Source organism: Sparus aurata, chromosome 2 (genome assembly GCF_900880675.1).
Source record: "Sparus aurata chromosome 2, fSpaAur1.1, whole genome shotgun sequence".
Taxonomy (NCBI): Eukaryota; Metazoa; Chordata; class Actinopteri; order Spariformes; family Sparidae; genus Sparus; species Sparus aurata.
The window spans coordinates 9,808,924-9,829,647 of NC_044188.1; the positions used below are offsets into that span (position 1 = coordinate 9,808,924).

General features: G+C 42.9%; 1 protein-coding gene and 1 long non-coding RNA gene across 4 annotated transcripts in view; one reads left to right on the plus strand and one right to left on the minus strand.

Moving 5' to 3' along the window:
- Positions 1-20,724, plus strand: part of pitpnm3 (PITPNM family member 3) — a 101,203-nt gene that overhangs the window by 41,501 nt on the left and 38,978 nt on the right. For 2 of the 3 annotated variants that reach the window (XM_030396729.1, XM_030396737.1), the window contains exons 4-5: positions 13,194-13,264; positions 13,411-13,631. In XM_030396729.1, coding sequence (XP_030252589.1) covers positions 13,194-13,264; positions 13,411-13,631 — 292 coding nt within the window. Of the gene's footprint in view, positions 1-12,563; positions 12,744-13,193; positions 13,265-13,410; positions 13,632-20,724 lie in introns of those variants that run through there. The other variant, XM_030396746.1, reaches the window with a different exon arrangement.
- On the minus strand, positions 7,098-20,184 carry LOC115568966 (uncharacterized). Its single transcript, XR_003981472.1, has 2 exons — positions 20,107-20,184; positions 7,098-9,558 (listed from the first exon to the last, which is right to left on the minus strand). It is a non-coding gene; the product is annotated as an uncharacterized LOC115568966 (long non-coding RNA).

Here is a 20,724-nt window from a genome sequence, read left to right on the forward strand (position 1 = left end):
AAACCGTTGTGTGAAAAAACTATATATCTGACATGAAGTCCAGCATCTCAAGCTGTGTTTGAAGGTACAAACAGGTATTTTAGGCCAAAACTAAATGTTGTCCTAACCCTTACCAAGTGTTTTTTTTTTTTTTGCCTAAACCTAACCAGAGTATAAAAACAGCACTGTCACAGGACAACATTTTTTAATTGTGCCAAAAAAACATGTTAACTTATCTGTGGTTTTGTAGAAATGTACCTTGCCTACATTTATTCTGACTTTTGGGTTGTGACTACTGGTATATGAGTGGGTTCACTCATAGTAATTAACACCTGTCTGGCAACTCTCAGCTCATTGTTTTGGCTTTAAAACCCAAAACCTGTCGTAGCAGGCAGCAGTTCTTTGCTGAAAAGCTCTTGAAATCAACAACACACTACCTGCTGAGCACCAAACAGCAGGCAGACACAGTTAGTGAATATACAGGCGCACATAGCAGCTAATGAGCCACATAAGAGTTGGTGGAGACATAAACAGAGCTATACAGTGCATTTTGGACTCACATCGATCACGTAAACACAACTCCAAATGAATACAAATATTTAGCTTTTGTCAGTGGCGTGTTCACCGCTTTTTGTTTGGCTGCACCTTAAGTGTCCCAAAAAAAACCCGTATTATTGCAGGTTTAAGGAAGATGTAAATGAATCACTACCATTTGTGAATGGAAGTGGCTGCTTGTCAGCTTAAAGTAGGCGTACTTAAGCAAAATTAAATCGTAGAGCAATTTAAAAACACACATCGCAAAGCACACAGCGAGGTGGCAAAAGAGAGCCGCTGATTAGATAGGACGGTGATGATGGTGATGTGGTTGAAAGCTTCCTGCAGCGGCTGTCGTCAGTTAGTCGTACTCTCTTGGCTCCTACATCAGATGCCACGTCATAAAAAAAAACAAAAAAACAAGAGCCTTCGCTGAACACCATTCCTCCATTAATGACAGGGTGTCAGGTGCTGGAGCGGCACATCAGTGGTGCTCGAGAAGTTAAGTACACTCAGTGCCCATTGAAAAAAAATCACCCTGCCATAGAGGGCTGGGGGAACGTTACCTTAGATGGAGTGTGTTATGCATAAGGCGCCTGCAGGGATTTGAAGCCGGTTTTTACGCAGAGTGGGAGCCGCCGGAGTGGGACGTTATTACCTGGTCATGTGGCGTGTCCTCTTTGTAACTGTATGCGACCTCAGTCCCTTCAGACTGACACCCGCTGAGACCATCTTTCGCTATCTTGTATAATGTATGAAAACATCATGAGTACGCAGGCCCGGTCTTCTTTTTGAAACAGAAAGCGCAGCGAAGATTAGACGCTCCTACAGTAATGTAATCAATGTGAAGCTGCATCTCGTACAGCAGGTGCTTTCCATTTCAATCACACCACACGACTCAGAAGGCAAAGCGTGTGTGCAAACACTGCTAATACCGCACAAATTTGTTTTCCAGCAAACCTATCATCAGACCCTGACTTCACCTCAGACTGGGAATGTTTGTTCCGGTTTCACGTTTAAATCTCATCCACTGCTTGCTGAGGATTTTTCTTGACTGTCTTAAGCTTCAGTGGCATTCTTCTTCTCCGTGTCTCAAGTCCCCCAAAATAGAAACACTGCCCCCCCCCTCCCCCAAAACATGGTCCTGCATACAAATGTGCATATGCCCGCTGAGGTTCTGCCTTGTTTGTTTGTTTACATCCTACACTCTTGAGGGCACAGGGATATTAAAAGACATAAATTTAGCCGAGCAAAGCTGGTCACAGCAACAACAACAACAACATCAGCAAAAAAGGAAAAAAAAAACCTCAAAGCAACACCAACAATAGCTGCTGCAACAAAAGTAGCTGGAGTCATCTGGGAATCCAGAAACAGATCGCTCATGGAGGTGTAGATATTCTCAAATAAGTTCAAGGAACGTGAAGAGAACAGGGCGAGGCGGAGTGTGCTCAACACGTTTGGCCAGCAACATTTTTTCAGTATCAGCGAATATGCCAAACAGGAACAAATGATTTTGGCATTACATTCTGGTGCATTTAATTCCTTTATTAGAGAGTGGTAAGAAAAAGAAATGAGGAAGAGAGAGATGCAATAAAGGTGTGCAGGCGGATGCAAGGGATAAAAAAAAATAGCGTTGTCTTTCTATTTATCAACCAGAACGCTCTGACAGATCTATTTTTTAACTGCAAATGTCCACTCTATGTATAATTTGTTGTCACAATTGATTTAATCTAGATTGTTTTAATTTTAGGCCACATATAGGCAGCACAAAAAGTTGTAAATTTACAACTAAATTACAACCATTTACACATTAGCCCCTTTTAAAGTTGATTTGACAAACAACCATTAAAACATCCTGCAGATGTATGAAGCAACATCAGCATCCAGGTGCCACTGTGTTCGCCAGCTAGTCGCCCCGTTAGTCTAAGGTTTGCTCACACTGACCTTGAAACTACGATTTTTTTAGTTGGGAACATGGCGGTTAACGATCCCGGTGAAAATGAACTGAAAAAGTCTGACTCGCCGGAGGTAAACTGTTGGTATGAAAGCTTGCCATTACCCAACTACTTCAGGGGGCGTTCTCCTCCATTCCAATATCTGTGCATTAGCGTTTCATTATTCCCTGGAGCCACGGGAAACAACAACAGCAACAATAACAACCCCTACGCTGGCAACCTACAAGCTGAAAATGGTGATCCATTAGGTGATGCATCATTAATTGAAAAATACTGAGTATTAAACTCTCAAATATGTCAGGATTGACCTTTGAAAATCCAGTAGCACGTGGGTGTCGGTACATCTGTGGAGCTCCGAGCCTCTACTTTGTCCTAAACTGTGTGCTCATTGTGTGAAAACTGTTGTGAGTCACAAATAACCAGTACAGCTAGTGCTGTTGCAATATGCTTAATGACCTCATTGTTTACGATTTACCATGTTTGGTTCATAATACAAGGTGTAGAAGAAGACGGGATCTGACTGTGGCTTTGTGCAGTGGTTGTCTAGACTCCTCTCATTGTCTTCAGCAGCCGAGCGGTGACATCCACTACCCTTTGATCACACATATTTGTCAGTTCCTCGAACGCGTCTCGGGGTTTATAACCTCTCTCCCTTTGCTCTCCATTATTCCTTTATTCGCTCTTGTTCTCCTCAGCCTCTCCAACCATCCATTTCCCCCCGGCCCCTCTTCACCTCATCATGTTCTTATATTTCTCCCTCTCTGTCTTCCCTCATTCACGACTCCAGAAGCCACGGGGGCGACTATAAACAGTTTTGGTCCCTATAGAGGCAACTGTGATTGAGAGCTCAATGACGGAGAGCAATACCCGGAGCACAACTGCCCCTTATTTTCCACTGTATTCTCCTTCTTCTTTGTCTCTGCTCAGTGGCGTCCTGTGATCAGCCGCCGCTTCGACATCTTTCAGGCTCTCCATCTGTTCGCTCTGCAAACACTCTTATCAGTGTGTTTATTCTGTGCTCTTTTCATCGCCATCTTTTCCACTTCATTCAATGACTGATGCCGTATTATGTAGTCAAACCTGAAATAGCCGCGTTACATAACTGATTACGGATGATAAACAAAAACTCTGACTTGGCTGCTCTCTTGGTGTGTTGCTGCCAAGCCGGGATAACATTAGCTAAAATGGCTACGTCAGTTCGGAGATGGAGGAGTAAGTGATGAGCCCTGCCAAAAACAGCCCAACACAGACCTTTTTTTAAATTCATTCTAGCACCATAATATATGGTGGGAATATAATTCCACGTAAAGTGCCCTGAAGAGAAATATATTTCACTGAATGGGAGAATAATTTTCCATTTTCCATGGAGCACGGCAGCTCCCTCCTCTACATGCACCCTGTAGCTCTATTCAGAAACACACGCAGAGAGAGGGAGCGACGGAAAACATAAATTGAAGGTCTCATCTGTATTCTGCCCACCGCCTCCCCCGTGGTCATTTTTAACACAAGACGCTTGCATCGGCACAGACGCCCTGTCACTTAAATCACCAATAAATTAATGTTTTCTTCTTCATTCTTGTTTTTCTCTTGTTGGGAAACAAAACAGCTCAGAGAGGCTGAAGGCTGCAAAGACAAAAGCAATTTATCTGCAGAATTTTAATGAAAGATGGCGAACAAGAAGGAAGGAGCGGTGAGGTGATGATAACAAGTGTTCATGTCTACTTTTTCTCCAACCTGTAGTGCTTTTTGTCTATTTTGATTATTTTGGTGTGAGATGCATAGTTCTGGAGATATCAGCCATAGAGATGTCTGCCTTCTCTTGTATATACTGAAACTAGATGTCACTTGTCTCGTGATGCTCAAAGCACCAAACAGCGATGTGTCATAGTTTGCGTTTGTGGTTTTGTTATTTCCTGTTTTATTTTGAAGTTGTGCCCGTGTGGTGTTTTGCTTTTCATTTCCTCCCTTTGTGTGATTTCCCACCCTTTTTCTGTGTTTGCCTGTGTCCTCTTAGGTAAGCAGCACTTGTGTGCAGTATGTTGTCTGAGTGCTCCCTGCTGTCTTTGTCACTTCATCTGTTTAGTTTACTCTGTGTCTTTGTATTTGGTACTTTGGTATTGGGGATTTTAAGGTTTTAGATTTGGGCTTTTGTTATTACAAGATCACTGACAGCACTTGTCTGCCTGTGTCTTGTGTTTGGGTACCATTTTCTTTCTACCACACTAAACCTGCCGACTGTATCACTGCGCGAGAGGCTCGTGTCTCAAAGTAAACATCAGTTGTGTCCTCGTCAGCTAGGTTCGCTTATCTAACTAGCCTCTTGTCCATGAGTAGATTCACATTTCTGTCTGTCTGTGCGTTGGTCGGTGGGCGTAATTTAGTTGCTTTGAGCATCACAAGTCGAGTCCTATCTAGTTCAGTTATAGAGAAGGCAGACACGGCACTTTTATGGCTGATATCGCCAAAATAATCCAGATGGGTAAATAGCACTTCAGGTCAGAGGAAAGATATCCATTTTTGATTCTGGGGTCAACTGTCCCTTTAAGACTCAACTCTCCATGTCAGAGGTATCGTTCTGCCTCACCTCTTGTTTTTACAGTCCCCTTTCAGTAATTGTACCTTTGTTGTTAGATGCTCTTTCCTCTGCTTGTCTGTATTTCTATTGTCTGTCTGTGTCTGTTTGTGTCGTCTATCTGTAGATGTGTGGTCGCATGTGCATTTGTCTGACAGGATATGAAGCAAGGATTGCTGTGCGATCGCGCGTCGAGAACACATAATCACACCTAAACAACAGTGTCGCCGCTCGGAGCTCCAGAGAGAATGGGCCAGGGAGGAGGGGAGAGAAGGAGGGTGGAGGAAGCGAGAGACTGTATGAAATGAAAAAGAACAAACCCGTACAGAACACTGTCACTCTCACCTCGCATAGATTTCTCCTGCTGATGGTTAACACTTTCCTTGACCCGTCAGAAATTGAGCGTTGTTGTCTGTGTCAGCTAGAGATGGGTCAATACGTCTTAAACTCATCAGTTATTACACTATAAATTACAGACTACTGTATGTTATGTTTCTTCATGTGTTATTCCTACAACTGCAACTTAATCCCAGTGTTAGACACCCCACCTGGAAGACAAAACCCTTGTCTAACTGTATGAATCACGACTTTAAAACTATATGAACTGACTAAAATGATACCAAAAGTCTGCATAATTGTTTTTATTGTTACTAATTCGATACAGATTTTTTTGTCTCTATTAAAGCCATAGATACACTTGGTTTTAGATGGCTGAGATGGCTGTCTCGCGATCCTTTATGCACATCTTTAGAAATCAATGCTGGGCTTTTGCAAGACGCTTTTGTATTTTGCAAAGAAATGGTGAGGGCCTAAATGCAGACATAGAGGCAGGCAGGAAGACACAACAAAAAACAAGCTTTAATGGAAGGGAAAAAACTGAAGAGACGTATTAAACTGAAGACAGACCGAACGCCAAAGAACGAAGCAGGCACACAGAGGACACACAAGGACCGAGGAACAGGCACAGGAACACAGGAGATACAGACGAACTGACACAGAGTGAGAGACAAAGACAGACATAAATACACCATGACTAATACACACACACATACACACAAAAAAAACACAGGTGTTCACAGAGGAAGGGCAGAAAAAGGACAAAGATAGGAAGTGGACGGTTTCAACAAGACACATGAGATGACATAAAACTGGAAATGACAAAGCATGACAGACGTAATATACACAGGGACAGTGGGGGCATTGTGGGAGGTGACAGCAAGTCCACAGTGGTGGAAAGTTTTGACAACAAGCTAAAAGACCAATCACGCAATTACCAGCGTCGACATGATGCATCGTTGCCGCTGCACAGTGACAGATGAGCTTGTTGAAATAACATTTTAGAAGTCAGTATGGAAACCTTAGAAAAAAAGGGCTGCTTTGATGACCTCCTCCTCAAGTTTCGCAATATGTCATGAAAATTTGGTCCGACTTCTCTGGTACGCCCTCCAGTGGATTCCTCCAGTAACACACAAAGCTCAGAGGCGAGCGTGCAAACAGTTCTGCTCAACATGCAGCCAGTTGTCTACGTGATTGTGTGGTTAAAAAGCACACGCAGTATATCTTGAGCCTAAGCTGAGAATATGCCTTTCCTGTTTAATATGCTTAAAGTCGCTGCATAAAAAGACGATGCAGGACTGTATTAGGTTCTTCAATTCGAACGGTAACATTGGTGAGGTCTGTGTGGTAGATATAAAGCTACAGCTACAGTGAACTTATTAGCTCATCATACAGACTAGAAACAGGGAGAAAGAGTTTGCCTTGTGACTTTGGGTTGGTACTTATTAAACATACTAGATGTGACGTGGTAATGATTAAGCCTTAGGGGTGCATGTAGAACTTGAGTGATGAAAGCTGTTTCCTCTTGTCTTCTAGTCTTCATGCTAAGCTAGGCTAAGCTAACCATCTCCTGGCTGTAGCTTCATATTTACATTTTCAAACATTGAAGCAAATAAGTGTAATTTTCCAAAAATGTTTCAACTTCTTCGTTACACACTTTTTTTTTTTTTTTTGCATCCGATGCTGGTGCAACATTATTATGATTTTTATTCAGAAAGAAGCAGAATCAGAATTTCCTTTATTTGCCCCACAAACAGGGAAATTTCTTTATCACAGCAGCCAAAGGACAGTGGTATTGTAATAAACAATGATACAAGTAAAAGATTAAACGATACAATAAAAAAGTAAGAAGTAAGAAAGAGAAATAGAGAGGAGAAAAAAGCTCAAGAGCTGCTGTAACAGGCTGCCACTCATGCGGCGCCATTTTGCACAGATATTATTACACAGATATATTCAAGTGCTTTATCAAGTTAACAACACTGAATACGCTCAAACTCAAATTGTCCAAAATATATTCATACAGCTGTTGCTTCCACCTTTATGTGACCTTTACATGACATTTCCGGCTCTGTTTGTCGATAGTTTGTTTGGGATTGAAACTTTGTTTCATTTTCTTTTATGCCAGACCGCTGCAGATAATGAATATCAGATCAAATCTCTCTTGCTACAGTGACTCATTGGGCCTCTGCTCACTTGTGCCTGCTGTATATGTGTGTGTGAGTGTGTGTGTGTGTGTATGTTAGTATGTGTGGGAGTGTTTGTTGCAGTACAGCAGTAGCAGCATATAGACCGGGAGCAGCTGGGCTTGTTAGGGACAGTCTGCGTGTGTGTCAGAATATATGTGTCTTTGAGTCCGTTTATTCGCTGCATTGCCTTATGGTGTGTGTGCGTGTGGGGGTCAGCAGGTTTGTCATGCAGTGGAGCTGGTGGCGTCTCCTGGGGTCTCTTCACAGTAGGGCGACACGGCAGACCCTGATGCCAACAGCCGTGAACAGATGGCTGAGCCTGTTAGCATGCCTGCACTGTGCCAGGGGTCAGAGGGGGCTGTTCAGCCAGTCAGGAGACAGCCTTCCTCCAAATGAGCACCCTAACCTGTTGCTACTTAACTGCGCACACTCCCGAATCACAACTAAGTGATACATGACTTCTTCACCTTTCTGGACTGTTTCTCCAGAATCCTATACATAGTAATAAAAAAAAATTTATTCACTCATGTGTTTTTCATAAAGCCCGTCATTAGTGGTCTAACAGTCATAGAGTCCATGTCAGAGCGATGTCCTTGGTTTTTTTCAGTCTCGGGACTTTTGTCAAATATTCCACAAAAAAAAAAAAATCCATCCATGTTTAATTTCTAGTGGTAACTGTGTAGCAGTCCCATTGTTTAAGACTGGCAATCTGTCTTTGTCTTGGGCTGATTTTCAAAATCTCTCTAATCCCTCCGGACTTATTGCAGGAGATTCAGTTTACCTGTGGTGCAGGGTGGTGGAGACTGACTCCTGATTGAGGAGTGGAAGCAGCTTGAGGCATTCTCCTCCCAGCCAATCATGGTGTGACAACTCCCTTTTTGTGAAGGCTTAAAAGAGGTGGGGAATGGCATCCAGGTGGCCCTCACACTCATTTTGAATCTGTCTCTCATTCTGGATCTGATCCTGACTCACGGGGAACCTCATCCCTTCAGCTTGACGGCCAGAAACTCTTTTTGTACTGTTTCGGCCCTGTTGTGTTTTCTTGGCTGCTCCACATCATCATTCTAATGAGGGAATCTGTGTTTATTCTCGAACCTTTTGAAACCCTAAGCCCCTATCCACCTTCAGTTTTGACATTTTACTGCCGCTTGTGGGGGCACATTTTAGTTTGATAATCCCCATACAGGCCGCATCTTCACCGTTTAGGTTTAGTCTCACTGTCTCTCTCATCAGCATTTTTTCCACAAATAACCTGAATATTCACCTGCATCGAACAAAGCAACTAGTTGGTGAACATAGCAGGTAATTCATCTGCTTAAACCCCATGTATTTTTCTAAGGACTTGGTGGAGACCAAATCAGAGCAAAAAAAAATGTCTGAATCAGACTTTCCCTGTTTTTCAGATGTCATCTTGTTCAATGATTAAGTGGCAAAGAGGCTAAAAGGTGCTCCACCTGCAATAAAGATACTTCATAATATTATGAGCCTGTTGCAGTGTTAGAACTGATAATAATTTCTTTATGACGACATATATTTTAGAGAGTATCGTCCCACACCTTTTACACTTGAAGGTGTTTATAATCAATTCCAACAAATGTAATCAGGGGCATTGTTCCGCCTTCTAAATTTCTAGTTTTGTCTCTCGAAACCATGGCATGTTGAATCGAGCTGAAGGTTTAGAGGCAAAAATAATTTGCAAGAAGAAACCAGCGCTGCTGTTTTCTGTGCACGTCTTCCAGGGAACACAGATAATTCATCGTGATACTGTCGCTCTCTAATGAGTTGATTCACACTCCAGCAGGCAGGAAACTTCGAGGGCATTTTGCCATTTTCATACTCCCTGGGAAGATATAAATCTGTAGTCTGGAAGCCAATCTTCCTGATGATGAATTCAATCTTTTGCCGCTCACTCGCTCTCGTCCTCCTGCTCTTGTTTTTCTCTCATCCGCGCAATCGAAGGTGATGAATGTGCGCCAGTGAAAGGAGTGGTCGAGACCTGAGCGGAGGAAGATTCGAGGGGGAGTTAAAGAGAAAACAAAAACTCTGCATGGTTGAGACAATGCTGGGTTTTGTGGGAAAATGACATTTTAAATCATAGTTACACAGACAGAATGACACGCGAGAGGGATCCCAACAGGGATCGATACATCAATATTTCATCCACTTTCATTCGGCTCCAGTAGACTTCTCTGTAGAGGCCTTTCATCTTCACGACCTTCCTTTATGAGTAAATTGTCTCGCCCTCTCTCTGGAAGATAAGTTAGGAGATATTCTGCACTGCAAATGCACTGCTGCACTGTATGTACCTGCTGTGAGTGTGTGCCTGACTGAGTTTTAAGCCACTGGAAATGACCCTGGTGCTGGTGAAATGTGGCACTGTCAACTTTCCACAGGGTGCTTTTGAGGTGAGGTCATTTGTTTGGAGGGGGGTGAGCAGCGCGGGGAGAGAGCTACTAAACACCACTAAGCTTCATAAAGCACATATTGACTGGCAGGAGAGGGAGGACGAGAAAAGAAAACAGTGATGCAGACGGATAGATAGAATCCCCCAGCAGCGGCACGAATCTGCCGCAGGAGGAAAAAAACGATTGGCCTTCGTAACCGCAGGAAGCCAGTTTATACCACTGAGAGAGATGGGTTTTGTCGGTTTGTTCCAATATCAGACAAATGTCTTACTTATCTTTGAATTCAGGAGCAGCCCAGCATGTGTGCTGCTCTCTCAAACCACGAGGTGTGCGAAGCTCTGTCATTTCCTCCGCCTGTCTTTCCTACAATCTGCTGAACGCAGCTGTTTGCTGCAGATTGGCAGTCAGAACATTTTCCAGCACAACGCTTTGAGTGAGATTCAGCCCGTTTTTTTTTTTCAGATCGGCTATGTTTGATCGAGTGTGTGCGCTTGAATACACTATTATTTTCTGTCCTTACGTATTCAGTTAGAAAACAATGATAAATGTTTGTGTTTCACTTGATTAACCTAATGTTGAACACATGAAAGATACTGTATGACTGAATCATGATGATAAATGTGTTGCTTCTCGAGGGACCAGAAATCTAAACTGCACTGATGCTGTAACATTTCCTGACCCTCAAAACCACAGAAATCATATTTCACCCGATCAGCCACAGGAATTGTCAAAGTCTGAAACCTATTTCAGCATTCTGCCTTAAGGCACAGCTCCAACCCACCTTAAATAATTTTATTTATCCGTATTTCAGTCAAGCTTCAGGGGGATTTTGTTTGGTGTGAAAATGGTCCAACTGCAATTTCTCAAAAACCCGTCTCAACTTTAAGTGCTCTTCACCCTCGGACTATTTTTATTTCTAGGTGTTACAGTGCAGATATTTGATATCACTTGATGGTGTAACTGTTGTGATTATAGCAGTGTAGTTAACGAGACGCCCAGCCAGACAAGTATAATATGTAAACTGAACTTTTAAAAAAAGGGCTTTGACAAACTAACAAAAGCAGGAAACTCAGGAAGACAATAGCACAGAATAGACACTCAACAGTCAAGCCAAACACAAGGAAGTCTGGTCTAAGGAGAGTTAAAACAAGAAGGCAGAAGAGAAAATGTAAATGTGCACATACAAAAAAAAGGTATAGTTGTTACCATGGCAACCAGACTGCCGTTCTAGCAAGATCACTAGCTTTGATTAGTGCCACACAGAAGTTCTTCTCATGTATTGAGGAGCTGCAGAGTTTATTCATAGTCAAACTTTAATCTGTACTCTACATTTACTGCCAATAGACAACTTCTCTGCTCCGGTCTACTGTGAACACAGTGGAGGAAGACGTATGACTCCCAGATTCTGCTGCAGTCATATGACATTATTGCACATTGGTAACAATGTAAATTGAGGGGAAGTAAATTGAGGGGATTTAAGCACAAAATTAAGTTATTCGTCAAAAAATATTTGGCGACCAGTGTGGCTCATTAACATAACTACGAAAAGGACTCATATGTCATTAAAAGACCTCGATTCATTTTGTATGATTTACACCCACTGCTGAAATGCTCTGAGGCACCAATACTTCAGCAATGACAAAGTCGGCCTTGTTATAATAAATGAGGTGGAACACAACCTTTTCATGTCCAGAGCGAACCCTCCTCACAAACAAATTAATAAAGGATCTTTGGCAATGTCCAGTTAAGATCCTCATTTGTAGATGGAGGTTTGATCGCATTATTCCTTTTACAGTATGACTTGTTTTTGATTAAGACTGACACGATATTATTTGGTTCAAAAGGGAAGCACAGAATTAATCGTATCGCATAATCAGAGGTGTGTTAGTCGATGCAGAGCAGCAGAGAAACGACAAGTAACTTGTTTGAGGCTTAACACATTAGGATTTAGGATTTGAACTTGACTCTCAACGATTATGTTTTAATATCAATGTCCCTTAGCCTGTAAAATATCATAAAGTGGTGCCGAAGGTAACATCAATTATCCATTTACTTTGTCCAACCAACAGTCTGAAGCCAAAATATGTTCAGGTCACAATGATGTAAAGCTGAGAAAAGCAGGTAAGAGAAGCTGAAATCATATTTTGCTCGAAAGATGTCTAAATGGATCGACTATCAACATAGTTGCTGGCTCATTTTCTGCACATTGACCGATCTATTAAAGGGCTGATTGTTGCAGCTCAACAGTAAAAAGGTCTATCAGTATCTTGCATGAAAATATTGGGTGTCGAAAACATAATAATTGCACCACAAATACAAATACGACTGCCTTCACATCAAACAAGGCAGAGTTTTACTACACGCTGTTTGTGTTTGCACCCTCAGATTCTTTGCAAGGTTTTTTGGAGGAACTTTCCTCCCTCTACCTCCCTCTGTCAGAAAAAAGAAAACCTCCCTCCATTGATTTCCTGTTACTTTGTGACCAAAATAGTTCAGTGCTCCGAGTCCCCTGTGTGCGCTGAACTGCTCTAGACAAACAGGCAGTCGGAGGCAGGCTGAGGGCTGGGAATGCAGTAGAAAAGGAGATGACAGCGCGTGAGTCTGTGAGAGTCTCCCATGACGGTCGGTCCCAGACGAGGAGTCCAAATAAACAGCGAGCGAGCTGAAGCCGGCAGAGCACAGAGCCATGCCTTGAGCCCGGAGTGAGAAAATAGAAAGGGTGACAGGAGAGAGCTCAGGAATAAGATGACACAGCGTGCAGAGGCTTCCGGAGAGGGTAATGAGTTTGGCCAGGTTCCCATGAAATGCTGCGCCGCACAGCGAGGGGAAGGGATGCTTCAGGTCGTCACTGTTATAAAAATGTCCACATCCCTTCATCCTTTGCCTGGAGACAATCCATTGTTTCTCTAAATCCAATTACATGTGATGGCTGTAGATGCAGCAGCAGAGGAACAAGCACGCTGCTGCTGTTTACTGCCGCTATCGACGTCTGAATCTTACTTACACTGTTTGAGCCTGCGGGGTACATCGACGCAACCCCCCCAGTTTGGAGTACGAATGGAGAGAGATGAAAGGGCTTTAGTCGTATTGACAATATTCACTGATCAATATCCATTTATGTTTCTGCTATCTGTGCGACTCGATGAAGTGGCTCCCAGAATGACCCTGTCTTTACCCTTTTTCTGTCCTCAACTTCCTGCTTCAACCCTTTCCTCGCCCACTGCAGAGGGTCTCTACCAGCTGGGCGGCCCACGCTGTCCCCCTCAGAGCAGCATTGAAGGACTGGAGGACATAGAGGTAAGATTATGAACAACCCTCAGAAGTACCCAGTTATTTGTCTTGCTGTGTAGCTCCGCCGCTTTCATAAAAAGCCGCCTCTATTCTCGAGTCTCTCCTTTCAAGTCTCTCTCTCTCTCTCTTTTTTTTTTTTAACCCGTCTGCAGAGTAAATGTAAGACGCATGTGCTGCTGCTGGTGGTGCACGGGGGGAACATCTTGGACACTGCAGGCGGGGACCCGAGCACAAAGGCTGGCGATGTGGCCACCCTGGCGTCTGTGCTGGAGAAGGTGACGCGGGTGCATTTTCAGGCCGCCAGCGAACACGTGATGATCAAGCTGGTGCCATGTCCGGCAGTGTGCGCTGAAGCCTTCTCCCTGGTGTCCAAGTGAGTGCTGTCGCCAGAACACTTGTCATTTTAAGTGTCTCATACCTGGATGAAGGCCAGATGTGGTTTGATACACTGTTCTGCACACTGGTGACAAATTACAGGGAAAAAAAGAAAAAAAAAAAACACTTCCAAAGCTTGTGAAGGGCACACAGGCTGATTGGAGGAGTTGAAAATGATCTAAAACACACGCTGTGCTCTTCAGTCCCTAGATCTCAACCACACTGAGCATCTATATCAACATGTCAGACAGTGCTCCCCATCAACACGATCAAAGCATTAAAAGAGGGTTGAAAAATAATGTGAACAAGCATTAAAGCTGTTCTGAAGGTTGATGGTTGTAGCTATCAAACCTGACCAAGACTTGGATTACTTTAACTGAACTGGTGTTCTGTGAGAGTTAGCGGTGTGCTAAAAGTGTCCTTCTCCTTTCTTGGAGTTTCTTTGGAAGAAATAAATGATGTGGTAAAAGCATGTTATCCCTCCTGTTGTCTTCACATTCTGTATTCGCCCCCTCGTCCTCCGGGTAGACGAGTCATGTGTGTCTTCTTTTGGCAGATGAAGCCATATTACTGACAAGAACAATCACGCTTTTGTTTCTCGGTTTACGTTCCAAGCGCTGTTTCGACAAACTGTTGCTGACATCAACCGCAACTGCTGACTGATGTAGTTAAACTAGGGAGGTGTGAGACTGTGCGGATCTTGCCGAGACGGATGCATTCACAGCAAATGGTCGCTCAGTAAGATTTAGTTGGAAAGACTCTGCTCTTAGAGAGAGAATCGGAGCAGCAACAGCGACGCTACTAGAAGAACTAATCCGCCCTCGATAGCTGACATCTATGAACATTAAATATAAGTTAAAACAAACAACATGAAGTTTTAGGTGGCGTCAGCTGATTTTGGCTGTGTGTTACTGGTCAGCTGAATGAGCCAGTGATTGTGAAGCAGTCATGACTCAGCTAATGTGAGGAGCGCTTTAAGTGCTCTGCCTGAAATAATCGTTCAATGCTGCATTTCACCCAAGAGAGCTTCACATGTTACAAGATGAACATCACAGGTGTGAATAATGAAATTAATGATCGACCGGCTCTATTTTAAGCTGCTTCCATTTCAGGGTCCTGTTGTCGCGCACGTTTACTGACTGTCACACAAAACTGTGTTTTATTTTGGTAGATTTTTCCGCATGTGTCATGTCTTACTCTCCACTTCCCGTCTTTTTGTCCCCCCCCCCCCCGTTTATGATTGTTATTTTCACCTGTATCTTATTCGTCTTCCCTACCTTGCGTGTTTAAATCTGTCTTCTTCCCTCACTGTTTGTCAGTTCGTCTGTTTTTATCCTGCATCTCCCGCGTCTGTTCCCCGGTTCTCTCGTGTGCTCTCTGTGTTCCTGATTTGTTCCATTTGTTAGTGGTTTGTCCTCCATTTCTGTTTCACTCTGTTTTTTTTTGGGATTCTCCATGTTGCTTTTTTTTTGGCATTTTGCATTTTTGATCTTTGGACTCTTTTTAAGTCTGCTTTTTGTTTCTCACCTGCCTGCCTGCCTGGTTGTGTTTGCATTAGGGTTTGCTGAGGGGTTTTGAGCGTTATTTTCCTCTTTACAGAGACATTTGAGAAATCTGCCCATTATGACTGTATGCCTGCGAGAATTAGCATAGAATCAAAAGTGCGCGGTTGGCTAGGACGATGGTGAAGGTTAATCGAGAAAATATATTAACCAAAGACCCTGAATCAGTTAATTAGTATTCTGATGACATTTCCCAGCCCATGCAAGCATGTGGCCATGCAGAATATTTAACTCTTAACCTTTTTGAATGCTGCTGGGTTTTAATTGTTAAGTCCTGGAGGTGGCTCCTTACTGAATGACATTGTACCGTTTTGTTAATGAGGTAGGATCTTTTTCTCCAATTAGCGGCTGTTAATTTGTATTCAAGTTTCATGTGTGGTATCAGTTTTAGAGTGGCAATTATTATGAATAATTCCCTGATTTATAAATTAAACAGTATTATCTCCAATTTGAAGGCCGCGTTTCCTTGCAATCGTCTCTGTAAAGCGATGAAGTCCTCGAAGATGCAGGCGGTGAAAACACGTCTGCGTTCACGTACTTGCTCTTTCTTTTCGTCAGTCCGTGCCGAGAGCTGCTTGGGCGTAACTAATGATTTCATTTCAAATTTAATGTCACATGTCCCAGTGGTCAACATTTTTTTTTTTTTCTTTGTTCTTTGACAGTGTCACTTAGTTGCTCTGCTGCTTTCCAATTATATGCTATGGATGTTGTTGTCTGAATTGTCACTAATCAGCGTGGCAGAGAGAATGTGTTTGGCAGTGAAGTCGAGGCTCCTGTCTGGCTCTGTGATTGACGTTCAGCGGGAGTGAAGTCCTGACTGGAAGCGAGACGACTGTAAAGAGATCTGAGTGCTGTATCTGGGCGGCAGCTTGACGTCCGCTTAGCATTCACCACATCACCAGATGAAATATTTAAAAGAACAGCTTCCAACGGGAGTCGAGCTGAATCGAGTTATTGCCTGCTCTTGTATAAAACACGTACACGATTTACATCCAGGCTTGAAATTGTGCTTGAAGAGAAACTCGTTCTTTTAAAAATGCTCTGTTTTAAAAGACCAAAGCTGTTGGGCAAGAAATTAAGTAATAAACGATTTAATAAGTGGTCAATTAAAAAGAGAAATAATTCATTTATATACACAAACCAAAATATATAGAAAGCACTGCATAATAAACTGTTTACACATTATTTCTTGGTGTTTAATGAGATTTATCTTCCTGCAGCAGGTTTTATTTGTCCATTAGTAGACTTTATTTTTTCTTCAGCAGGATTAAGTTCTAACAGGATTTTGTTAAGATACCCTGAGTGGTTGTTAGCTCAGAAAGCAGCTTCACTTCAATATTCAAGCTAAGGTTTGGCGTGTGGGGGGGAGACAGTGAATTGTACATTAAAAAGACAAAATAATGCTGCAGTCATGAACTTTATTAATTAGAATCACCCAAAGAATTAATGAACACAATGAATGTTGCATGCTTTGACGTAAGGGTGTCGGGCTGGACTCTTTCTTTATTCATATAATTTCTTTTTTGCTTTTTATATAATGAAATCATATTTATATTATAGCTAGACTGTTACTGTATTTGTATATTCATGTATGGCTTTATTTAAATAGGACAGCTTAGAGATGACAGGAAATGGAATGGAGGGGTTGGACTGCCTTGTTGGAGGACAAGGCAGGTTGCTACATTTAAAAAAATCCCATAATGATATACCTGCTGATAGTGATTAGTTTTAACAGACACAAATAACATACACAGCACTCTTTATGTGGATCCTCTCTTTTTTTTTAAAAATTCCACAAAGTGGGACATTTAACAGTTGAAAAATCAGAATTTCTTGGCACACAGTACTGTATCTGTGATAAGCTAATATCCAGCAATAAATTCTTCTAGCTTTATTTTCTAAACTGCGAGTATTAAGAACCATAGTTGGACCAAAATTCAGCTCATTTGCTGCCAGTTGAAAATCGTCTAAAAACAATAAGATGCGAATATGTGTTTGAACTCTCCCCTGACATTAGACAAAGCTTACTTAGCCCAGATGGCTCCAGGTCTTGAACATACCCTCTCAGTATGTGCAGTCGGTAAGCATTCAAACACGCCCACGCAGCAACAAACCCAACTCTCATTCAACTCCACTTTTGTCAGTTAGCCGTGTTTGCTCTAATGACAGTGTTGGACTTGTGGGTGTGCGGAGCCTCATTTATTTGCATGCCAACATAAACATCAGAGGAATAGGCAGCCCCGCGGGAAGGACTCGCTGCTGTGTGGGTAATTTACTCGCATTCTGGGTAACAGCTTGGCTGGAAATCGCACCGCGGAGTGGAGGTGGCAAAATCGCTTAGCGCCTCAAAGACAAACTTTCACATAAACACACCACTTTTGTCTCGGGGCTTGATAATTCCTTATGTACCGTTGGGTGTCCCAATAGAGAATGAAGATGTTTTTCAGCTTGTGTTGCTCTTGTTGCCTGGTGTGTCGAAGGCCCTGCTTTGCTCCGAGGTGCTCTGAGCGCTCATTATTTGCTCTGCCTGCTAATGAATGTACCTGGCAGCGCGGGCTAGGAGCTGGGTGTCAAGACGGCACACACGTGTAATCTGTAAACACACTCGCACGTATGCATCCCACACATAAACAGCCGGAAAGGAGCACACACCAAAGCACGTCCAATTAACAGAGACAGTGAAAAGTCTCTGAAATTGATTTCCTCACACAGCCAACACACGCGCCTCTGTCACAGTGTGAAGAGGGAGAAACATTTTCATTTAAAGCTCCAACTCAGTGTCACTGTAAAGATCAGCTCTCTGTCAGAGACAGAAGAGGAGGATGAGGAGGAAGTCCATTTGTTCGCATGCACAGCGAGTGACCTCGGTTCTTTGAGACGGAGGCTCATTATCTTGGCCATCGGCGGTGGTGGACGTGCCGCTACAGTTTCTGGGCCTTCGCCCTAATTAGGAAGACTCTGCAGAGGCCCGCTGCTGCTCGTGTTAATTGTGCAAAAACATTGTGCAGTGCTAAGCCAGCCATTAGGAAACGGGGAGAGCAATTATGCAGGAATCTGACAGACTTCAGAGTAGTCAGTGTGATATTATGTGGAGAGAGGCAAGAGGGTGGCAAGATAATGGATGCTGTCCCAAGGTTACGCTGCCAGAGATGAGGCAGATTCGACGATTTAATCGGCTCAATCCTCCATATCCTCCATATCGCCTAACCCTAACCCATCTTTACAGACCATGAGGAAGACTTCTGTACATCTCTCGAAGGGTGATGTAATTACCCTGCATTTAGGTGTCATTGAGTGGCAGAAAAATGAACATGGTTGAAGCCATAACGTGTAAATGAAAGATAACCTTGCAGCCCAGCCAAAGCCAGGTGCTCGCTCCTAACAGAGCAGCAAATTAGGCTTTTTGAGGCTTTTTTTCTACTTATGCAAGTGACTCTTCAAAGACGTGCGCTTCGGTGACACCTCAATATGACCTCAGCAGAGTCCCGTAGTCAATATTGCTTGCATTTGACTAATTAGAGCAGAGAGATGTGAGTGGGGGTAAATGCTGCCGCTTGTGAACAAATGACTCACATCTTGAAATAACAGAAGCAGAGTCGTCAAAGGGACGTGAGGCATGCTCCTCTGCCAGTCAGGGGCTCGGGTGATGTGCCTCTTTTGATGTGCAAACAGCCTCCCCAGTAGCATAATTAAAAACAAAATCTGTATTGCAGAAAGTGAGATTGAGTGAGTCTTTTTTTTTTTTTTTTATTCACTATATGCAGTTCTAAGTGTGACATAAGCTTTGAAAGTATCAAAATCCTCAATCCACAGAGAAACGCACACAGCCAGAAACTATGACTTCAAACGAGCCGTCAGAACTTCTGTCACATTTTGATGTTCGGCCTGTTTTCAAATACAGCAGCCTGGTCAGCGACCCTTCTGAGTTTGACGCTGTGGTTTCCCGTCTAGTGCAGAAGTTTAAAGAGTGCGAGAACTATATTTTGTGTTTGGGGCGGTTGTGTGGGTCATTCACAGGGCTTTCCCTTTGGTGACTGGAATCCTTTTTTTGCCCAAGAGTCAAGAGTGATTTATTTTAAATGTATGTAATGTAAGTAAACCTTAACACTTACCCTAAGTATGATATTTTTCTAACCCAAACCAAACTGGCCGTTTGACAAAGTTAACAACGTTCTTAAAATTATAATATATCTTACCATATGCGTGAATGGACGTTGTTTATCATGCGATGGACAGTATGAGGAAAATAATTTAGGAAATAAAAGTATGAACCTGGAAATGAGCATAGCTGAGACCTTCAATCATCTGCCATCTCTGTGCTGACTGATGGATGCAAGTTTGTCCTTCCTGCAGCCTGTTTGTTGACATTTTGGACTGAACTCGTGCTCCTAATTAAGGATTTAAATCTACAGTCATATACTAGGCCTATAAAATCCAGACCATGGAGCGACATCTGCTTCTGACAGCAACTACAACACTCTCAATCAAAACTGTACGCCTGGTTATCACAGCCACTGCTTTATTGATCACTGGCATTTTAGAGGAAATTATTCTTAAATAAAGATTAATTACAGCCATTAAATGCAGATGGGTTTTGGATGCATTGGTGGAGCGACGCCTTCCAAAGCACATGTTTGTATAGACAAAAGTGTTAATGATCGCCTCGCATTAACTAGGACCATCAATTCCGAGCACAGAATAACCTGCAACCCTCGAGGACGTTAGACCTTCAGACCGCCTCTGCAAACAACCCAGAGAACAGTTTGGCTCATGCACACACAGCAGCCATGAACAAACGAATAATTTATGTGCTCTCTTTTGAATGTAAAACAGTGGCTGCTCTGTGGTAATGATACATACAAGTGCTTGCATAATCAGGTAATTATGCAACACAAATAATGAGAGTCTCACCTGACATTTGTCGAGCAGTGCAGCTGGTGTTAGACCTCTGTTCCCGTCCTGCGACTTGTGAACCCCGTTCAGAGGCAGAGCTGTGCTTGGAATATTAATTGGAGCCTTTTGTTTTGAGTTCTTACTCAATAAGTGTCTTGCTAACAAGACTCTAATAAGATTTAATAAGATCAGGGACGGGTGACCAAACCCTCAGCGACACTTGTACTTGTCATTTCAGTTCCGAAACTCAATAAACAAGCACCTGGTAAAGAAAAAAATCATGGTAGTTTAAGTCACGAGACAGCACGTTTTCCTCAGAGAGCATTATGTTTCAATGCTTCCGTGCTTGAGGTTTCTGAGCTGAATATTTCAAACAGGAAGTCACTCTTGTTATGCAAATAACCGTGTGCAGTGCCGTTCCAGCGAATATATAACAAAGGTTTCCATTTTTCCCGTTTTCTTACAAATCTACATCTCAAAGCATTGTCTCAGAAAGCTGCCCCGGAGTGCACACGGTGGCAGAGCTGACACCGCAGACGCAAACAGGATTTCAAGAAGCTCAAGGTGATCTACCGACAGCTACACATCAGAGCCACGTCCTCGGATGTGACTCCCCTCGTCGCTGCCATGTGTGGA